General features: G+C 39.1%; 1 protein-coding gene across 1 annotated transcript; it reads right to left on the bottom strand.

Annotated features, from left to right (window-relative positions):
• Window positions 1–20: 20 nt before the first annotated feature.
• LOC138981592 (tetraspanin-33-like) lies at window positions 21–21,690 on the bottom strand. The gene is made up of 7 exons (XM_070354562.1): window positions 21,523–21,690; window positions 16,055–16,243; window positions 14,210–14,404; window positions 12,703–12,846; window positions 7,759–7,806; window positions 5,979–6,095; window positions 21–5,018 (listed from the first exon to the last, which is right to left on the bottom strand). The coding sequence occupies exons 1-7, from the start codon at window positions 21,649–21,651 to the stop codon at window positions 4,953–4,955; spliced, it is 888 nt and encodes a 295-aa protein (XP_070210663.1). The 5' UTR covers window positions 21,652–21,690; the 3' UTR covers window positions 21–4,952.
• Between the last annotated feature and the right edge of the window lie 681 nt (window positions 21,691–22,371).

Raw genomic sequence — 22,371 nt, 5'->3', positions numbered from 1 at the left:
ACAAGCACAAAAACACTTACTGTAGTAATGTAAAGTTTAATTTCAAAAGTACATCTGCCAGTTAGTACAAGAAAAAAATAACCCAACTTTTTTGATATGTGACAGTGAGTGAAAAAAGAGGAAACAAGTAGGCAAGAATTGAACATGAACACATGTTACAAAACATATTCCCTCTCATCAACGCACGAATGCATTGCAATCAATCTCATACTTCAGAATAGTAATTCACACAAGCTTAACTCATTTGCTCATCTTTGTAAGCGATGGAAAATTTCTACATTTTCTGATTTTGAAACATAGAAACAGACCTCAGTTATACATACTACAGATCTCCTTCACAGATTTAAATAAGTCACGTTACCTGCATGAAAGTTACATTTAAAAAATAGTGAAAAGGATGATCAAATGTGCGCACATAGTTTCAATGGCAACATGAAAACAAAATAAGAAATTGCTGAGAAAAAAAACATGAAAATACAGTCTTAAAGTGCAAAATACTGATCGTTGAAGAAAAGAATTGCTGTCATAGTATAACACACAGGTTTTTAATTCACTAACAAAATCAAACCTTCTCTTTAGGAGAGTCCCAAAAGGAAATAGTAACCACACACATGCACACACATACAGAGACAGAGTGCACACATAAAAATAGTTGAAAAAACATGGAGCAAGGTTAGAAGTTTAACATATATACCAGTGCACACATGAATAATCCACTTTGGTGTTTTAGTGTGAGTGAGTGAGCAGAACTAACAATAAAAATGAAGTCTTTGCATATCAAAGTTAAAGTTATACCAGACATCACAAGAAAAACAAAATGAAAAATGGAATGTCATTGTTCAGTTAAATTTGTTGAGGAAGAGTGAGTGAAAGCATTCTTCCAGATTACATTTTGAAATAAGCAGAACTCCCAGAAAGTTATTCTATAACTGTACATAATTCAATCATCAAACAGACATCACATTAGCATCAAAAACGAACATTTGAGAGTGGTTTCAATCCCAAAGCACACAGATGAAAACAATGATTTTTTTGGGTTTTTTTTGCACACTTTCACTTTAGTCTTGCCTAAACTGCATAATTGTTTGTTTGTTTGTTTATTTGTTGCTTAACGTCCAGCCGACTACGCAGAGCCATATCAGGACGAGGAAGGGGGGGGATGAAGGGGGCCACTTGTCAAGCGATTCCTGTTTACAAATGCACTAACCCATTACTTGTGTCCCAGCAGGCTTTAGTAAAACTAAATTAATACCTACTGGAAGATTACCAGTTTCCAGTATGTTAAAATAGGCTTAACCTATCTACTGCTGGACTTACATCAGAACACTAACAGATTAAACTATACATGAATCGCGAGACAAGCGGCAAGAGAAGAGATTTTTTGGAAAAAATACAGGTGAATGAGCAAGAAGGCAGAAAAAAGAAAATAATTCATGAAGAAAAAGATAGCATGACAGGAAAGAGGAACCAAATATCTACCTAACAGCAAACTAGAAAGCTCCTGCGGTTCCAAAAACAGGAGGGGCCTTTAATTTCATAACCGCAGTGCCCCACTGCGGGACTAAACTGCATAAGAATTGTTTTAAACGGGTGCAAAAGTGTGGACCTCTCTACAAAACTGTTCTTTGTTTCTCTTGCTGGGGAAAATATAAAATAAGGCCCCACTTATTTGACGTTTTCCAAAAATAATTCTGGCAAGATTTGTAAGCGGTGTCGTAGAGTTATTTCCGAAAATTGTCTCTCAAGATGCAATCACTATCTCTTATCACCTAACAATCAAAATATTAACATATATGAACCAAAGCATGTTGAAAATAACTGGCCCCTGAGTTTCAATTCTGGGAGCTTCTCACATCTGAAAGGTCTCTGATGCATACCGGTTAAAATTAAGGCTTTATAACACATTGTATCACCATGGCTATTATCACATGCCAACAAAACAAAAATATAACTAAGCTAAAAGCAGAGTTTTACATGCAGTATTGCTAACATGTGTTTGAGCATAGTTCTACACCAAATTACTGAAAAGTAATCAGAATTATTCTGAATATAAGCACTGTAAAAAAAGGTGTATGAAATGTTTTTTACAAATCTATGATTACACACACAAAAAAGAAAAAGAAAGAAAATGGCTGACCAAATCTTTTAGAGATAAATAATTAAAGGGTTTCTAACGAAGTACCAAAACGCATTTTTTCTGCTATGCAATCTCAATATCTATGATTATGAATCACCGTTGACACTTAAAAACTTGTAATGGTTTGCAGTATGTACTTCTGTGGATAACCGTTCAGTCGCCAGATACAAAATGAAAAATGACCTCGGATCTATATCTTACTCCGACCAAATCTACTTCATGACATTACAATAATTATTTGACATTGACTTGCAAGAAAAAATTTTTTTTTTTATCAAAAATGGTCACATTTCCATGGCAGAACAATGCAAGGCAAATTCAAGATGCTAAACAACTCAAGGCAAAAGGGAGTAAATGATCTTCTCACAAAACAACATGTTAATGGTTGACAACAATACAAAACTAAAAGGAAACTTGGTGTGTACATTTTGTTCTTGAATTCAAATTACATGTACATGTATGACTCTAGCCTGTTTTATTACTAATCACAGAATCAGTCCGTGCTTTTTTCCACAGAAAAAATTAAACTTTTGAATGAGGAAAAATCACACCTCTTTTGCATTTTTAAAGGCTTAGTCCCTCCTGTGTAAACGATTTGGCTCACCATCTCCGATCTGGCGAGGCATTTACATGGGATAAGTCGATCCTTCCACTTGGACACATACCAAAAATTAACAGCCTTGATGCTTTCTGAACAGAGTTGTTAGCTTTTTTTTATAATAAACTAATTTCAGTGTCAATCAGCAAAATTAATAAATTCATTAAAAAAAAAAGTTGAACTGTGCACAGGAAGCAGTCAGGATGTGGTTTTTGGTATTTGTCAAATTGGATTGATGGTCTTATCACATGTAAAATGCCTGGGCAGATCTGAGATAGGGAACAGAACTGTTTTTTTACCAGAAGGACTGAGTTCATCAAGGCTTCGGCATTTTCAAAGATGGAGTGATTCAAAACTAAAAGGAGTAGCATACAAAGGTAAAACTAGAGCATCAGTAAAAAGAAAATAAATTAGAAATTCAACTGCAGTGCATCGTTTCAGCAAAGGTGGTAATGTGCATGCGTCTATGTAAGCTGGATAGGGGAGTGAGGCAGGTGCGTGGGACACAGACTAAGCATGTTTACACACATTCAAAAAATGGCAAAAGGTAAACAATATTCATGCCAAACCCAATAAGCATCTCAAAACTAAAAACTAAAAATCTGAACATGAATTATCTATTCTTACCATTTGAATGCATACAATTTTAAGGTTTTACCACCTCAAAAGTCTTAAATCCTCTGTTCAGACTTCAAATAAGGTCTTTTCCTTGCCAGTTCCCCTAGTTCCGATTAGTACTTCAATATACATTAGTTATACATGTAGATGTTTGTATATCAATTACAAAATCATTGCAGTACCAAAAAAAAATGAAATTGACCAAATATGTTGTATATTAATTTTTTAACCTTATTGTGATCAAATCATATATCTATTTACCTTTACAATTATCTCAACGAACAGTACTGCTCTTCAAATACATGCATCTCTTTAGTTTAACAAATCTGACATGGGACATCATGCCCCCCAAAAACAAAACAAAATCTACATACCAAATTTAATAAAAGGTTAAAACCCATTACAAATTAAAAAGACTAGACTGAAGATTTGCCTCCTGAAAAGCCATAATACATGTTTATTTTCTACCAAAGACTAAATTATAAGAACAGATGCAGTGCAACCTGTTACGAACATGACCTCATGCAACTCCCTCCATTTCTCAAACAGAAAATTGTAGACTTTGTGAAGAAATATGCAACTGCCATTTACCACAACAGCTTACCTCCCAGGATTTGAACAAAAACATTTTCCCCCAAGTCTTTAAGAGTTAACAACATTATCACAATCAAGCTATTGTTCGGCGTAATTTTACTCATGATTACTGGAAAGAAAGTATCAATCAAAATTCCCATTCTTTATGATTTAAACAAAAAGTTCAACTGAAGCAAATCTACTGACTGCACACACAAAAATAGTTTGTGTACTCAAAAAGTTAACTAGCTTATTAATTCTTCATCACGTTGATTGATGTAAAACAAAATTATATATATAGGGTAATATTGATATTCTTGGTAGTCATGCTCACAACAGGTTGCATTTTCCGTATAGAAGCATAAGCAGAAACATATTCTAAACCCTTTTTCAGCATTCACACACTTCAAAACCATTGCACAATCAGCTACAAACAATCAGATCTAATGCACTCCTCCCAAAGCCAACAATCATAAAATAATTTGCTACAGATATTCATACCATTTGTTACAAAACACATATCACACATGACCCTGACAGCTGAAAATCTGTCCGATTTTTTTTTTTATAGGACACAACCCATAACAACCACATGGAAAGGGGGCATAACAAAAACATGATTTTTGGTTACACAAGAAGTGTTAGTTGATAATTAATTACAAAATATAACTCTCCTTCTCTCTCTTTAGTTAATACATTCTGTACAATTTTTGTGTTCCTTCTTGTGCTTCTCCTTCGTGAAATATTAGAAAATAGAGCTCCCTCTCTATATCTCTTGAGTATACAACTTTTTTTCTTCCATTGGTACTTCGTTTTTTTCCCCTGGTCTTTAAAACTGCAGCCACAAGGGTGGTTTCATTTCCCAAAACTTTTAACAACAAATTCTGTTAGTCAAAGCAATGACGGCTCTGCTGAGGACAGCTACTACACTGCTACAGTTTTGTCGCCATCCTCATCATCTGGTGGCTGCGAGAGAAAGGACTGCATCTCTTCCGGCGTGGCGGAGGTGGGTTGTGTCGTGGATTGTCACCACTTAGAGCGCTGCATCATCACCTGGTCGTACAGCGTCTTGGCCATGCAGATGAAGATGGCCTGGATAAAAAACACAGGTTGTCAGGCATGGGAGACAAGACGCCATAGCTTAGGGTTTTAACGTACAGTGAAACCCCCCTTTTAATACCCCTCAATATCTCTGACTTCCTCCATTTTAAGACCTTGCTTTTTCAGATAGTCTGTTCATAAGTTCTGTAAATTTACCTCCATTTTAAGACTCCCTCCTGGCGGGGTAAAAACGGTCATACATGTAAAAACCCACTGGTGCAAAAACATGAGTGAACGTGGGAATTTCAGCCCATGAACGAAGAAGAAGATGAAGACTCCCTCCTTTTTAAGACCTGATTTTTGAAGGTCTAAAAAGTTTTGTGTATCACCATTTTTTTCCCCGGCCATTTAGGAAGCCATACACTGTTTTGGAGGGTGCAAGCTGGCTGGGTGTTTTTGTGTTTCTATAAACCACCAAACCCTGAGTTGACTTACAAGATTGTTTCAATGCATACTTGGTCTCGCTCTTGCATGTACACACAAAGGGGGCATAAAGCACGACGTGCATGTCTGCACATAATCTGACCTGGGAGATCTGAATAATCTCCACCCTTAACCCACCAGGGACAACATCTTAACACTGAATAATTGCTTCTGCGTCTAAAATAAAAAAATCAATCTGTCAGCGAATTGTTTAAATGTGTCAAATACGCAGAAATCTTGTGTCAACACAATCCTTGTACTGCACAACGAATGTCCCTTGGATTTCAATAAATCAAATTTGCCAGAAAACTTATCCTAAATGGCGTCTTAGAGTTAGATACTATATCATTGCTGATAACATGTTTCAACATCTCGAGCATGTGCCAAAATTAATGCTGATAATACCACATGCCTGCAAACTCATGAACACACACATATACACGCACATATGCATGCACACTCACACACACACACATACACTCACACATACACACACACATACACACACACATACACACACACACACACCTGAGGAATGAGAACACCAATGACGATGCCTCCGATGATCCAGGCATTATCGGTGATTTGAGATTTGATGGCAAACAAGCAGCCCCTGGTGTAGATCTGCGCTGATGCTGCAGATGGCTAAAAACAAATAAGATTAATGAATAAAAAGAAAGAAAGACAAAAAAGACAAACTTTTTTTTTTTAAATCACAACTTGACTAAATGTTAAAAAGAACATTTTGACGCAGGGATAACTTCTGAAAGGCTATAAAAACCAACTTAAAGCGGAGCATACAAGTACACGGTCAACCCTTCCAATGCAAAACCTGAAAAAGATTTTTTTAAATTAGCTAAGTAAAACATATTAGCTTTTGTACTCTTAACTTATAAATCATCCATGCAAATTTCACAGTTCTACTGTACATCAAATATAACTGGAAGGCAACAACCAAATGGCAACAGGCGATGTCAATTTGTTTCCACCCTTTTCAACTCTTGTGTTCAAAACTATTTAATCAAGCTGTCCGAGGTGAATCCAGCACTACATAGGTCACGAGAAATGTGCGGCATCAAGCGATAAAAGGAAAAGCAAGTACTTGATCCACCCTGCTTCAGTTGATAGTGCTTTGGACACTCGATACGAGATTTGAACACAAAAAGTTAGAATTAATTAGTGATTCTGCTGAGTTGAAGGGAACAATAATACTTTGCCAACTGCACAAGTGATAAAGCACACACACAGAGGCATAGGTGGCCTTTATTGCTGTTGGTTTTAGGACCTTGCAGAGAGAGCCAAGGGTCAAAAGCAACAGGGCTCATTTTCCCTGAATGACTGATTGAGAAAGTGGGTGAGTAATAGGGTGACTTTTGTGTGAGCAGTGATTTGTCAAACAAGCCGAAGACCAGCCGCATCAAGGCTAACTTTTCCTGACTGACTGATTGATAAAGTGGGTGAGCAATCACATGTGTTTTGTGTCAGCAGGGATTTATCAAACTGACAAACAAGCCTCTCCGACATAAAATTTCTCTCCTCAAAATACACGTACAGCATCAGCTCCTACTGTCACGCTTAAAACATAACAGGTACTGTTGTTTTGCTGTTGTTTTTGTTGCCTGATCATTCAAGTACTGAGTTCTTCTATTCTTTTAATTTCATGAGCACAATTACACATAATTCTCATGGGAGAATATTGTCAAACTGTAACACAATTTACAGATGACTGACAAGCATTTTATTGCGTATTTCCGTAAAACTTCAATGCACTCTAACAAAATAGATTCTCGTCAACAAGTGCATGTACTGTTACAACGAAACTAAAGAACAATAGCATTTTCTGTTCATAACATATGTAAATTTAAGTCCATTATAAGGCTATAGGACCTGATATTCTTAGAAATTTTGGCAGACTTAAAAATGGGGGGGGGGGGGGGGGGGGGGGAGGGCGGTTCCACGGTACAAACATGGGTGTTACTGGGAAAAATCAAAAAAAACTGAAAGGCAGGGGTCCAAAATGCTCAAGTTTGAAAGAAAGTTTCTGGACACCGACAAAATCAAATCATAATAAGCAAGATGGCAGCAAATCCAAGGGAGCGAAGCGAGAAAGCACGCGAACCGGTGTCAAAAGTCGGATCGGAACCGCTGCTCGTTATTTCAACTTAGCGAAACGAAGCTTTTTTTTTTTTTTTTTTTTTAAAACCCGGAAAACCGGAATTTCCGGCTTCAGATTTTGTAAAAAAACGGAAATCCGGCAAAAGCCGGAAGAGTAACACCCATGTACAAAGCAACTTATCTGCGGACTTACTTCTTTTGTCAGAGCCTTGTACCCACACTGGTAGTTGATATTCGATCCCTGTAACAGAAATACACACAACCATTGGTAGGACTTCAACAGGCATAATTGTGCCCACCCAAGAAGCCTTTCGCCACTTGCAATAATAAGCACCTTCTCTTTAAACAGAAATAAGATCATGAAATGGACAATGTTTGGAAATAACTGTCAGGATTTACAAGCGGTGGGGCAGAAGAGAGCCTCAAACACTGAGGCAAACTAGTTAAACTCATATGACCTCAAGCCAAACCCATGTAACCCCGGGCAAAACATGTTGTCAGCGGTAACTGCTGGCAAGCGATCATTGTCGCAAAGAATCGCGATGTGTATATATTTTTTGTAAGAAAAAGGTATCATACTGAACGCACACTGCATAACATACACACCAGGCTTAGCTGTTTGTCGAGATGGGAGGTAAAAGCCGATCGGCAGCGTGTTGTTGCTTGGCCTCGCTTTGAGTTTGACTAGCTGGCCTCGGTGTTTTGTGTGCTACTCTAATCCTGACAGTTATTTCCAAAAAATTTCTGTTGTAAAAAGGATTTGAAAGCATGGCAACAGCTCACAATAGGCAAAAGAAGGTAACCGTAATAACAAGGTTACATTTTGGGGAAAATCTGTAAGTCAAAGTTAGCACCAACAGGTTTGACCATGAAAGATTAATTTTCCAGTGTTTTCTGATTTTAAACGATAAAATATCCAAAGTCAAAAATTTCATTTGATGAATATACTTACCAACTCACATATAGCAATTTACTTCAGTTTAGTGCTAGAACACTGTAACTGCGCATCACCTTGGTAACAATGTAGATAACTCTAAAAAAATAGCGACCCTGACCTATAAACAGGACAAAAGCCAGACCGAGGCTGACTTCCTTCTTGTGCCGCCATATTGAATTCATTACCACTGAAGCGGAGAAAAAAAACCATCTTCTTTTTAGAGTCAATCCTAGTAGCGGGGTAGGAGGGAGGGAATTAACGATGCGAGTTGGGTAAGTATATTAATCAAATGAAAATTTATTTCTGAAATTTTCGATTAAATTACATATCTTATCCCAACTCACATATAGCAGCTAGATTGCTAATGTAGGTGGTGGGATGCTCACTCTATGAGCCAGGCAATAATTTGATCTGCTGCTAACATTACTGGTAGCGCATTGGAACCGTCCTGTCGCGCGCTGGAAATGTCGCGCAGGTAGAGGTTGATAGAGACGTCCTCCGATCTCCAGTAGGCGGAGTCAAGGACTTCAGATAATCTTCCCGATTTTAGCACCAACTTAGATATGTCCTTATCTACCTTTGTGTTCAAAGACGATAAGAGTAGCTTTTGCTTATGATCTTAAACCCCTTGTATGAGACAGGAAGGAGCATAGTGATCTAACTGGTCAGATTCATAAGAATGGGTCGCCTGCGGCAAGAATCCTATAAAGAGGAAAAACTAAGACCATCGGAGATGGTTGTCCTAGCTTCTGATTCTTGGCTAAGAAGTCTGGGCGGAAACGGAGTGAGATAGAGAGCCTCTACTGAAAACTACGTCTCCCAGTAAGCCGAAGAGTGCGTGAATCTCGCTACCTCTGCGTGCTGTAGCTAAGAGTAAAAGGGAGAACGTTTCGCACGCAAGGTTTATGAAGGCTAGCGGACTGTAGCGGTTCAAAATCTGTGGAGCGTAGAAACTCCGGTACCAAAAGACTCGGACTTGTCCTGCTGTGACCTTTTGGTATCTTTCTTTCTTTATTTGGTGTTAAACGTCGTTTTCAACCATTCAAGGTTATATCGCGACGGGGAAAGGGGGGAGATGGGATAGGGGAAAGGGGGGAGATGGGATAGAGCCACTTGTTAATTGTTTCTTGTTCACAAAAGCACTAATCAAAAAATTGCTCCAGGGGCTTGCAACGTAGTACAATATATTACCTTACTGGGAGAATGCAAGTTTCCAGTACAAAGGACTTAACATTTCTTACATACTGCTTGACTAAAATCTTTACAAACATGGACTATATTCTATACAAGAAACACTTAACAAGGGTAAAAGGAGAAACAGAACCGTTAGTCGCCTCTTACGACATGCTGGGTAGCATCGGGTAAATTCTTTCTCGTCCCAACCAATATGGGACTCCCCCTAACCCGCGGGGGGTACCTTTTGGTATTGAACCCTATCTAGCATATGGTCTCTCTGTGAAAAGAGACCTGTCATCTTATAATGCGAGCTAAGCAAGTCACACTGACAAGATTAGGGAGAAGCATAGCCTAATTCAGGTAAGGCCAAGAAGTAGGTCCATGTTCTATCTCGCACAGCCTGGACGGAGCCAAAGGGAGAACTGTCCAAGTTACAAACACTCCCCCACCCCACCCCACCCCCCCTTTCCTTTCCGCCTTATCTCAAAAGGCTTATGAGTGAGGAGGAAGGCCCCGTTTGCGAGAGTGTGACAGAATGTCACTGGTCTTTTCCAAAGAAAAGGCTGAAGTTCTGAGAGGAAATCAAGCACCAGAGAAGACAACCGCCCCGTTTGCGAGAGTGTGACAGAATGTCACTGGTCTTTTCCAAAGAAAAGGCTGAAGTTCTGAGAGGAAATCAAGCACCACAGAAGACAACCGTTGTCCTCAATGGCTAAGGGAGTGGTATCAGTGAGAACTATATACCCATGTCCCCATGCGGTGGCTTGAAATAGAGAGGGTGAACTCCTGTTAGCCAGACATGTAGCCCTCGCAGGAGCGAAGTACTACTGAAATTGTGTTTGAGTAAACGACAGTACAATAGCTGAAGCCGTAAGGCCGCAGCTTGAAGGTTAAAAAGATTGCCTGACAGGCCCGTGTTCAAAACGGTCACCCATCCCGGTAGTAACCGGGACCGATGCTGCTTAACCTCGGTGGCCGGAACGAGACCGTGTTGCAGCCTTTTGCTGTAAAAACGAGAAAGTCTATGCCGTGGCTGCAAAGAGGCAGGTATACTTTCCCTGTTGCAAAAGCAGGGGTGAAAAGTCGGGAGTATTGAAAACCTGATTGCCTGCTAGTTCTGTGTTAAACCAGCCCGCAATTGGGAAAGGCACGTGCGGGTATCAGAAACCTGATCCGCTCTCAGCCATGCTCCTATCGATCCACGTCCCGAGGGAGGGGTGCGTGAGCGTCTTATGAGTTTTCTGTTTCCCGATGACTGTATGGCTAGAGGCACTTTTAGCCTTCCGAGAGGGTTTCTTAATCGGAGACAGCTCGGCAGAAACCTGCTTAGAACTCTTTTTTTGCCACTGTCCGACATTATGGACGAAAGTGTACAAAAATAAGTACGGTAAACAAGAAACAACTGTGTCAAAACGATAATAATGTCAAAAGTTTGGAAAGGGCTCACCCCAACACAGTCTGAGAGTAGAAGGACGAAGAAGAGAGAACCAAGGTGAAGTCTGTCTAAGGCATAGACCAGACGAAAGGCTGAAAAGCCTGAGCGTAGTCAAAAAACGTCCGCAAGCACGCTCGCTGGAAGTTGTAATGAATTCAATATGGCGGAACAAGTAGGAAGTCAGCCTCGGTCTGGCTTTTGTCCTGTTTATAGGTCAGGGTCGCTCTTTTTACATTTAGTCAAGTTTTGACTAAATGTTATAACATAGAGGGGGAATCGAGACGAGGGTCGTGGTCCATGTGTGTGTGTCTGTCTGTCTGTGCGTGTGTGTGTGTAGAGCGATTCAGACCAAACTACTGGACCGATCTTTATGAAATTTGACATGAGAGTTCCTGGGAATAATATCCCCGGAAGTTTTATTCATTTTTACGATAAATACTTTTGATGACGTCATATCCGGCTTTTTGTAAAAGTTGAGGCGGCACTGTCACACCCTCATTTTTCAATCAAATTGATTGAAATTTTTGTAAAGCAATCTTTGACAAAGGCCGGACTTCGGTATTGCATTTCAGCTTGGTGGCTTAAAAATTCATTGATGACTTTGGTCATTAAAAATCTGAAAATTGTAATATTTCTTTTTTTTTTACATAAAACGATCCAAACATACGTTCATCTTATTCTACATCATTTCCTGATTCCAAAAACATATAAATATGTTATATTTGGATTAAAAACAAGCTCTGAAAATTAAAAATATAAAAATTATTATCAAAATAAAATTTTCGAAATCGATTTAAAAACAATTTCATCTTATTCCTTGTCGGTTCCTGATTCCAAAAACATATAGATATGATATGTTTGGATTAAAAACAAGCTCAGAAAGTTAAAACGAAGAGAGGTACAGAAAAGCGTGCTATGCAGCACAGCGAAACCACTACCGCGCTGAACAGGCTCGTCAGTTTCACTCCATTTTGCACAAGCGGCGGACTACGGTCATTGTGAAAAAATGCAGTGCGTTCAGTTTCATTCTGTGAGTTCCACAGCTTGACTAAATGTAGTAATTTCGCCTTACGCGACTTGTTTTAGAGTTTTCCTTTATTTGGTGTTTAACGTCGTTTTCAACCGTTCAAGGCTATATCGCGACGGGGAAAGGGATGGGATAGAGCCAGTTGTTAATTGTTTCTTGTTCACAAAAGCACTAATCAAAAAATTGCTCCAGGGGCTTGCAACGTAGTACAATATATGACAATACTGGGAAACTGCAAGTTTCCAGTACAAAGGACTTAACATTTCTTACATATTGCTTGACTAAAATCTTTACAAACATGGACTATATTCTATACAAGAAACACTTAACAAGGGTAAAAGGAGAAACAGAATCCGTTAGTCGCCTCTTACGACATGCTGGGGAGCATCGGGTAAATTCTTCCCCCTAACCCGCGGGGTTTTTTTCTCAGAGTTATCTACCTGCGTTCTAGCACTAAACTGAAGTAAATTGCTATATGTGAGTTGGGATAAGATATGTAATTTAATGACAGGTTAACATCTGAATAAACTTCAGTAGCACGTCCCAATAGCTGAATACTTACCGCTTCCTTGATACAGCAGGAGTAGGGGACAGAACACTCTTCCCCAACAGGGGCATCTTTATTTTTTTCAGTGCAGTTGAAATACTGGTTTTGATTCCAGTCTTTATAGCCTTCATTGTTGTTGCCCACACCACAGCATCCCAACTGAAACATTTCGAAACAAAATTAATGGTGCAATGGACACTTTGTCTTGGCCAACAGAGAGTGACATGTTCAGAATAATTACAGACCTGCCAACCGTTCTGTAGCCTAAAGTGTAAAACAATTTTGGATATTTTCAGCATAGCACATCCGCATGTATGCTATTTTGAACAAGAATATATATTTATTATATACAATTTCAAAAAGTCTATTCAGAAAGCAAAATCATAATTCCTAATAGAGAGTGTCTGTAGTGCCACTTTTCAGTGTGTAAAATGTTTTATTACCCATATTCTGACCGCTACATGGAATGAGCATATTCTTCTTCTTCTTCTGCGTTCGTGGGCTGAAACTCCTACGTACACTCGTGTTTTTACACGAGTGGAATTTTACGTTTATGACCGTTTTTACTCCGCCATTCGGAGGAAGCATGCTGGGTATTTTCCTGTTTCTGTAACCCACCGAACTCTGACAGGGATTACAGGATCTTTTCCGTGCGCACTTGGTCTTGTGCTAGCGTGTACACACGAAGGGGGATAAGCCACTAGCAGGTCTGCACATAAGTTGACCTGGGAGATCGGAAAAATCTCCACACTTAACCCACCAGGCGGCCGCGGCCGGGATTCGAACCCTCGACCTTCCGATTAAGAGGCCGACGTCTTACCACCCCGCCACAGCGCCTGTCGGAATGAGCATCAGAATTGAGTACCCGAGCTCACAAGAAAGAGCATGCTTGCGATTATTTGTTTGAACGCTGCAATTTTCATCTTGGCTCATCAGCGTAGCAATTGGTCTTAAAACTTTGCATGCTACACCAAAAGAGTAGCATTTGGCAGCACTGGAATCAACACCCCAAAAAAGAGAAAATGATGTAAAAGCATCTCAGACACAAAATCAGTGGTGCAATTTGATTCTTCATTACTTTGACCATGCTATTTGTCGGTGAGCCGATCAGCACTGCACAATGACAGACTGGATGGTACCTAATCATAGCTGTCTATGTGTTACTAGGCTTTCACCTACAAATGTTACACAGTGTATAACTTGGCTTATGAACTAATACATCCATGTTGTAAAACAAGATTGAAGTCTATAACTCAGACTTTCTATATTTTCAATAGTCCACTGCAGAGAATTGTATTTTGCTCATTGGAAATAAAGGTTACTTATTCAGTGATGGCTCTTGTGATGTTAAATCCATGTTTCGACAGTGTGTAAGGAAATGAATTATCAATGGCGTCACTTTCAAACACTCGCATGTCACCAATAGAGTTATTATCTGTTTTTAAATTTCTCTATACTGTACTCCCAAAAGCTTGCAGGTTATCTATAAAGTTATTGTGTGCTAATGAATCTCTACACTCACAAACTCTTGCATGCCATCAATAAAGTTCCTCATGTCGATGTCATCTCTATCTCTATACTTTTTCACAGCATCATTAAGGAGATCCTCGGGGTACAACTTGAGTGTCTTTGCCACATCTTCCATGAAGTAGAAGATGAAGACGAAGATAATGATAATGATCTGTAGTAGTAACAGGATGCTCAGTACCCAGTAGTACTGCACACAAAAAGAAGATAAAAAACCCACTCAAATCACAAGTTTGACTATGTTTGTTTGTTTGTTTATTTGTTGCTTAACGTCCAGCCGACTACGCAGAGCCATATCAGGACGAGGAAGGGGGGGATGAAGGGGGCCACTTGTCAAGCGATTCCTGTTTACAAATGCACTAACCCATTACTTGTGTCCCAGCAGGCTTTAGTAAAACTAAATTAATACCTGCTGGAAGATTACCAGTTTCCAGTATGTTAAAATAGGCTTAACCTATCTACTGCTGGACTTACATCAGAACACTAACAGATTAAACTATACATGAATCGCGAGACAAGCGGCAAGAGAAGAGATTTTTGGAAAAAATACAGGTGAATGAGCAAGAAGGCAGAAAAAAGAAAAGAATTCATGAAGAAAAAGAGAGCATGACAGGAAAGAGGAACCAAAAATCTACCTAACAGCAAACTAGAAAGCTCCTGCGGTTCCAAAAACAGGAGGAGCCTTTAATTTCATAACCGCAGTGCCCCACTGCGGGAACAAGTTTGACTAAAATAAAATCCAACATTTACTGTAACAATAACAAAGGACATGTTCATTTCTTTTCATACAAAATTACAACTGATACAACAGGACTAATATGATTGAGTTTTTTGTAACATTAATAACTGTCAAGATAATGGACAATTAATGGATTAAACAGTTTTTTTCTTTCTTTTACACTGTCATCACAAGAACAATTACCAGTATTTAAGAAAACAACCACAAACATGCGGCTTCAAGTGCTGTATGAAAAGTTCCCGTCTATAACTGTCTATATGAAATCATCGTCACACACACTGCCATGGGCTGAGTTTCAAAAGTGCAATGTTAATAACCCTTTTGTATCAACAAAGTTAACTGCATTCTCATTTCACAGCAACACCATTTCCTTCTTACAATGAAGCACAGGACTGTTTGTTTTCAGTGAATTTCATGCTAACAGACATACCCAAAACATTTTCTTTACAGTGCTACTGTTTGTGGAGTGTTAACTGCAAACAGAATCACGACTGACTTTGAAACTAGCACACATACCCACTTATAAGAAAATCGCTTATTCTAAGAAACATCGCTTACAAAAAAGGACTTATTTCCCTGCCAAATGCATTCTTTGTTCCACTTAAAATTCTCCGGATAAGAAAAAAACCTTTGGAAGAAGGCATCGGTTAAAAGAAAGGAGTTTTTATCTCCCTTGACACAATTTCCTCAGATATGGAAAGAAACTCAATTTAGATTAATTTTTACAGGTTTTGCAATGCTCGCACCTGATGTGATCCAGACTGACAGGAAGTGCTAGACTGGCACCTGAACGGAAATTTGGTGTGTTCAAATTTCCCATTGTTTTGTTGATAAATTACTGTGCAGAATAATTGCGACACTTAAACTTTGACAAGTGTTCCCGTCAAGTGCCTGTTAATTTGTGCAAACTCAGATCAGACGCACAGCGCAATCCTTTTTCTCTCAAGAGAAAGTTAGAAATTATCCATGCTGTTGAAGGTCAACCAGCAAGGAAAAAAGAACCATTGCCGAGGACTTTCATATTAAAGGCCCACTCCGCCTCACAGTGTGTGTGTATGTATATGTGTGTGTGTGTGTGTGTGCCTGTTATTGAATACTCACAAATCTGAGGAAACAGGTGTTTTCCCTTAGAGCGCCACCACATCCCAGGAAGGCTGAGAACACGGTGAGCGAACCAGCCAGGCATAGTAGACAACTTGGGTCGAAAAGAAATTCCACAAAGTATGTGACTGTTTTCTCCTTCAACACCAGAACGTATGTTCCTACTGCTGCCATGGCGATCCCTGCCAACTAATACAGACAACAGATGTGGGTGAAGGTTACTCTCTCTCTTATGGCCACATGAAATACTCTCTCTCTCTTTCTCTCTCTCTCACACACACACACAGGCTTCCACTAACCTAAGTTTGCAACAGAGATCCTTGCTACCAGCGAAAACAGATTTGTATCAAGACAGAAAAATGTCAGATATAATGTCACTGTCGGTATCAGCGCCAGCTTAACTTAAACACTGGTAATAGGCCATTTATAGACACCTTTAATGCTTTATCCCTCACTAACTTCTGGGTCATTGTAGGCTGGCCTGTTTTGACCTCAGAGTCAGACCAAGCATGTCTATAATATTAATACTTCTGCACAAAGAGCTCATGTGTATACTTGTACACAATGCCGTATATAATAGTTTGAGAAAGGTAATTCCACAACAGTTTTAATTTCACAGGCATACCTTTTCACTTTGCTCTGTGGTGGGAGAATTGAAGGTTTCTACAATGCTAGTGATAGTAGCAAAAATACAAGTATTATCAGCAACAAAAGTAGATCCTTGACAATCTCAAAGTCAAACCCAAAAGTTAACTTCAAAAGTAAAACTGTTGCTTAGATGCAGAAACAAGCCATGCTTTTTCATTTCAGCCATGCTGACAAGCTGGTATTGTAAGTCAACGGATGTGCTTCAGCAGGTCCGAAGAAAAAGATCCTATTCATAATGAGATTCAGTTCATGCATGAGCGACTCAGAGGTACACTGTCGATACCTTTCTTCCTAATGACACTGAGCTTATGTAGTCACTCCTGGGTTATGATTTGCTGAACAAATATACTCTCTCACATATATATGTAATCAACAGGAGTTCAGGATCCTAAACACATCCTGCAAAACTGCCACATTCACATAGGTCTATATCTGGGAGGACACGCCCGTGGTCACTCTGGGCTGATTTACAGAGAATGCTATGAATAACAAAGGATCTTAGTTATAAATATAAAGTTCTACTAATTCCTAAATCATTCACGGCATATGTACACATCACAGTCTGAGACATGGCCAGTCTACTTAATTTAACACAGAGGAAGAGCATTCATAAGAACTCAACAGCAATGAAAATGTATATGATGCTGTGCCAGAACCTGCCTCCTTACAATGGGACACTTGAGGCAAAAATAAAACTGTTTATATTTGTTGTTGGATGTTGCAGCATTAAAGACTGAGGTTTCCTGAATGTGTTTCAAGTTTTAAAAAGATAAATGAAAGCAGCGTTTTTTAGATATTGATCAATAAAGACGGGCACCCGACTGATGTTGGATGTTACACTGGACACAGTACAACTAGCCACAGTATGATAATTACTTGCCAGATATTTCTGAATCTAATCTTTATCATTGACTTAGATGCTGAAATTGACATTCACATCAAATCCAAACCAAAATTCAATTTTATTGTCCCATAAATTCATCTGCTCACTGTGTCCTGTGTAACGTCCGACAGCAAGCAGTACACACACATTTCATTAACAAGAAGGGCAAAGCCCATACGACTCACATGCTTGACCTAAACCTAGCAATGACATCATACACTAAGAACTGCTTTACACATTTTTCCTACCAAAATACATGTGACCTTGACCCAAGGTCAAGGTCATCCAAGGTCATGCAACACAAAGCTGTTAATTCAAGACATAGGAAGTACAATGGTGCTTATTGGCTCTTTCTACCATGAGATATGGTCACTTTTAGTGGTTCACTACCTTATTTTGGTCACATTTCATAAGGGTCAAAGTGACCTTGACCTTGATCATATGTGACCAAATGTGTCTCATGATGAAAGCATAACATGTGCCCCACATAATTTTTAAGTTTGAAACAGTTATCTTCCATAGTTCAGGGTCAAGGTCACTTCAAAATATGTATACAATCCAACTTTGAAGAGCTCCTGTGACCTTGACCTTGAAGCAAGGTAAACCAAACTGGTATCAAAAGATGGGGCTTACTTTGCCCTATATATCATATATAGGTGAGGTATTCAATCTCAAAAACTTCAGAGAAAATGTGAAAAATGTGAAAAATAGCTGTTTTTTAGACAACATTTATGGCCCCTGCGACCTTGACCTTGAAGCAAGGTCAAGATGCTATGTATGTTTTTTGGGGCCTTGTCATCATACACCATCTTGCCAAATTTGGTACTGATAGACTGAATAGTGTCCAAGAAATATCCAACGTTAAAGTTTTCCGGACGGCCGGACGGCCGGACGGCCGGCCGGACGGACGGACGGACGACTCGGGTGAGTACATAGACTCACTTTTGCTTCGCATGTGAGTCAAAAATGCAACAAACACAGAAATCTTGTCAGAACAAAAATAATCTTATTTAATACATTGTGTACCACATCTAAAACCAGAAACAAAGTGACAAACAGTTTGTAAATATAGTCTGCAGGCTGTTGAGCATGTCAGATGTTACACTTGGTAGATGTAGAACTGAATGGACACAGTTTGTGCTGTGTCCACGTAACGACTGAAAGCCGAGGTCACTCATGCCCGGTACATAGACACGTGTGGACGCAAACACATGGTGTTGCCGCTTCAGTCCGTTTTTGCCGTTGTAGTGTGCATTAAAAAGCTTTAAAAACACTAAAAACTTGCAATTCAGTCGTTATATTATGTCGGACGTTACCAGTACGATGTGCCTGACAAAAAATTATAAACACTCACCTTCTCTCTTCTTTGCCGCCATCTTGGGAAATCAAACACAGAGTGCATTCTGGGTAAAGATGGCTTCCCGAAATAATCTTTCTACCGCGAAAATGTAGAATACCTTTTTTGGAATCTGGATATTTTCGTACGTTACCGTTTGACAAAAAAAAAAGTACTGACCTTTTCAGAGCTGAAAGACTGACTAGCACACGGTCTAATGCTTTTTGTGTGGTAAATTACGTTCAAAGAGTGCAATTTGTAGTCGCCATTAACGTGAATGTTGACGACGGCTCACAGTGGAGTAGCAGACGAACTTTTCGTTCACAAGGCACATTTGACATTATGTGTAACGTCCGAAACCGTTCCTTTTCAATCCTTTTTTTTTTAAGAAATAGTTTGAAATTTTTATTTATTGTGGGACAGATTTGAAGACTTATACTTCATCTACAAACACACACAGTAAGTTATAGGTAAGTCGATGGTAAACAAGCAAACAAGCAAAATCCTGAGTTCCCTTGAAGTGTCCCATTCACACTCACTCGTTTCAACCCACGCATCTCGTTTCTTTCTTTTTTTATTGTCAAACAGAAATGACCATATCTAGCACGGTTATGATTATTATCTCTATGGGTTATGTTTGTCATTAAAAAACATTGGTTTGCCATGAAAGATGCGAACAGATAAAAAAAAATGTAATCAAACTCAGGGGGTGACCGTCAAAGCACGTTTTGGCACAGCGTCATATTTTATATGCCAGCACAAAATGATCCATACAAATACAATCAATCATTAAGATATACATGTTATGCAAGACTCATTGGAACAATTACAGATACATTAAAAACAAAATTGGGATCTAAAAAATCAGATTATATATAATATATATATGTATATACGTGTATATATATATATATATATATACAGTCGAACTCGCTTAAGACGAATCACTGGGGATCGGAACAAAAGTTCGTCTTAACCAAAATTCGTATTAAGAAAATTGATTGATTTTTTACATTTTATGGTGTTTCAATTTGTTTCTTTCGCAACTTTCATGCTGCTTCACGTTTAGACAATAAAGTGACATATTCAGTTACATGTTCATGTGTGTCTCATGTTGAGTGATGATTGTTGAGTTTGAGTGAGAGTGAGCACACAGATGTTTCATCCAGTTGTTACGTTTTTGGTCACACACACGCACACACTGACACTGTCCACATTCGCGGTGTTCCTATCATTTGTCCGGAATCACTTACCTTGGCGACGGGTAGCAAACCTTGGCCAATTTAGTTTTTTGTTTTTTGTTGCAATATGATGTTCAAATCCAAATCGAAAGCACTGACTGACTGATAAACTATCGCGAACCGGCGAACGCAAACGTTGAGAGTGTGGTTTCCCTTGTCCAAGGGAAACCACTCTGGCATCTATATTTTTTGGCAATGGCTCCCGTTCAAAACATTGATGTTTCGTTTTTGGTATTCGCGAAGGAAATAAACGTCAGTCAGTCATTCATGTTCAGTGTCTGAGCTATCAATCACTTTGATTCTAAATTTGAAATTGTTTTGTGAGTACAGTGTAATCAGTTTAACTTTATTCAGTGATCGGTTGAGCAATGGTTCAAGCAGTCGACGCAAGGGAAGACTTTGACACATGTATTCAAACTTCTCAAATTCCCATGATATGTCGATCTCGGGACGAGTTTAAAGATTTCGTCATAAGCGTGAGTAAATTACAGACATTATGCATGCTTGGGAATCCAAAAAGTGCTCGTTATAAGCATAAATTCGTTATAAAGAATTCGTTTTAAGCATTTTTTTTAAGCATGAAGAAAGAGGTATTCAGTTGGGAACTTAAAACTAATACGTTATAAGTCAAAATTCGTAACTAGCGTGTTCGTTTTAAGTGGGTTCGACTGTATATATATATATACTAATGAATAATATTGTTATAACTGAACTGACCAAAAACTTTAGGAAGCCAATTTCTTGTTTTTACAGTTATCATTAGCAGCAGCAGTCATCATGATAAACCCTTTGCAAAACTTTTTTCCAAATATGACTCAATTACTGTAAAACTGCCACTTTAACTGGTAGGCTTGTCATTTCCTAGGGTGTGTTTTTTACAAACATAACATACAGGCAATGAACGGGACCACTGCAGTCACCCTGAGACTGAGAGACAGCCTCTTTTTTTCAAGTCTGATATTAAAGACCAAAAAAATAGGGTTGGTAATGCGACCAGGCCGAGATTCCATGCAGAAATATTCCCGGATCAGACCTCACAAACCCGCTCTCAGTGTCGTCATGCAAATCTTCTTCCGTGTTGTTAAACAACCACTACAGACCTGAGCACAAAATCACACTCACAGTCACATCAATTTTTGAGTCAAATCATCAATCAACGTCAAAAGCATTTGGTCACGATATGATGTTCAACATGAAATGCCGGAGAATGTGATAAAATAACAGCTGCGGTAACTTGAGTAAGGGTGATTCGGTAAAGAATTCCCAGTTCGATCTTTCGCACAGAATGTAAACATCAGTAAAGTTTGTAATGTAAACATTTGAAACAAGATGGTAAAAAGTGTCGATCTAAGCCACTCACCAAAAAAATGAAATTTGTGAAGAAAAGGACATATTTGTAGACGGGGCTGATCTCACTACGATCCCTCAGGCGCCTGACCACCCGTTTGGCTCGAGATTCTGTTCTTTGCGGACTGTTGTTGGACGCCATGTTGAAAGGTGTGATCAAACTTCGCTAAGTCTCGCTGCTTCCGTGTTTTCGTGTGACGTACGTTTTGTAGCCGCAGAGCTGTAAAGAGGCAATCGTCATGCAACACCAACATGCACTGTCACAAAAACTTTAACGCAACACTTTTTGTACCGGCCTGGATTACAGAAGGATTATCACGTTTGCTTCACTGCCCACCTGTGTGTCTGTGTACGTGTGTCTCAGTACCACCTGACCACTGATGAGACACAATAGTGTCGAAACACGTGTCTGGTCTAGGTACAAATACAATGGTCCTCCTCAGGAATACTTTGTGTTTTTTATCTCATTAAAACCAGGCTTCAAAAATTGCCTCAGTTTTATGCCTTCATAGAAGTGTTACCTACATCATTCATCATGCCAAGTAACGTCATAGTAAGACAGGTGAACAAAAAAAAAATAATAATTATAAAATTATAACAGAGAGATACCACACTCTCCACACACACACAAACACACGTACACGACACTACTATGTGTTCGTTGTCTTTAAAAGGCACAGTACAAACACCCTTTCATTGAAAATTGCTCGCTCTTTACGTAGGGCACCTAGGATGTTCTCAAGCGGTGAGTGTTTAAACGAAAGGGTGTTTGCACGGTACTGTGTGTAAATAAAAGCCTAACAGTATATGTGATGGTCAGTTACGGGAGGCTTAGCGTGCCTTTAGATTGTTTTGTTCTGTG

The sequence above is a fragment of the Littorina saxatilis genome, linkage group LG12, assembly GCF_037325665.1.
Source record: "Littorina saxatilis isolate snail1 linkage group LG12, US_GU_Lsax_2.0, whole genome shotgun sequence".
In the NCBI taxonomy this organism is placed as follows: Eukaryota; Metazoa; Mollusca; class Gastropoda; order Littorinimorpha; family Littorinidae; genus Littorina; species Littorina saxatilis.
This window is presented reverse-complemented; position numbering and strand designations above follow the sequence as displayed.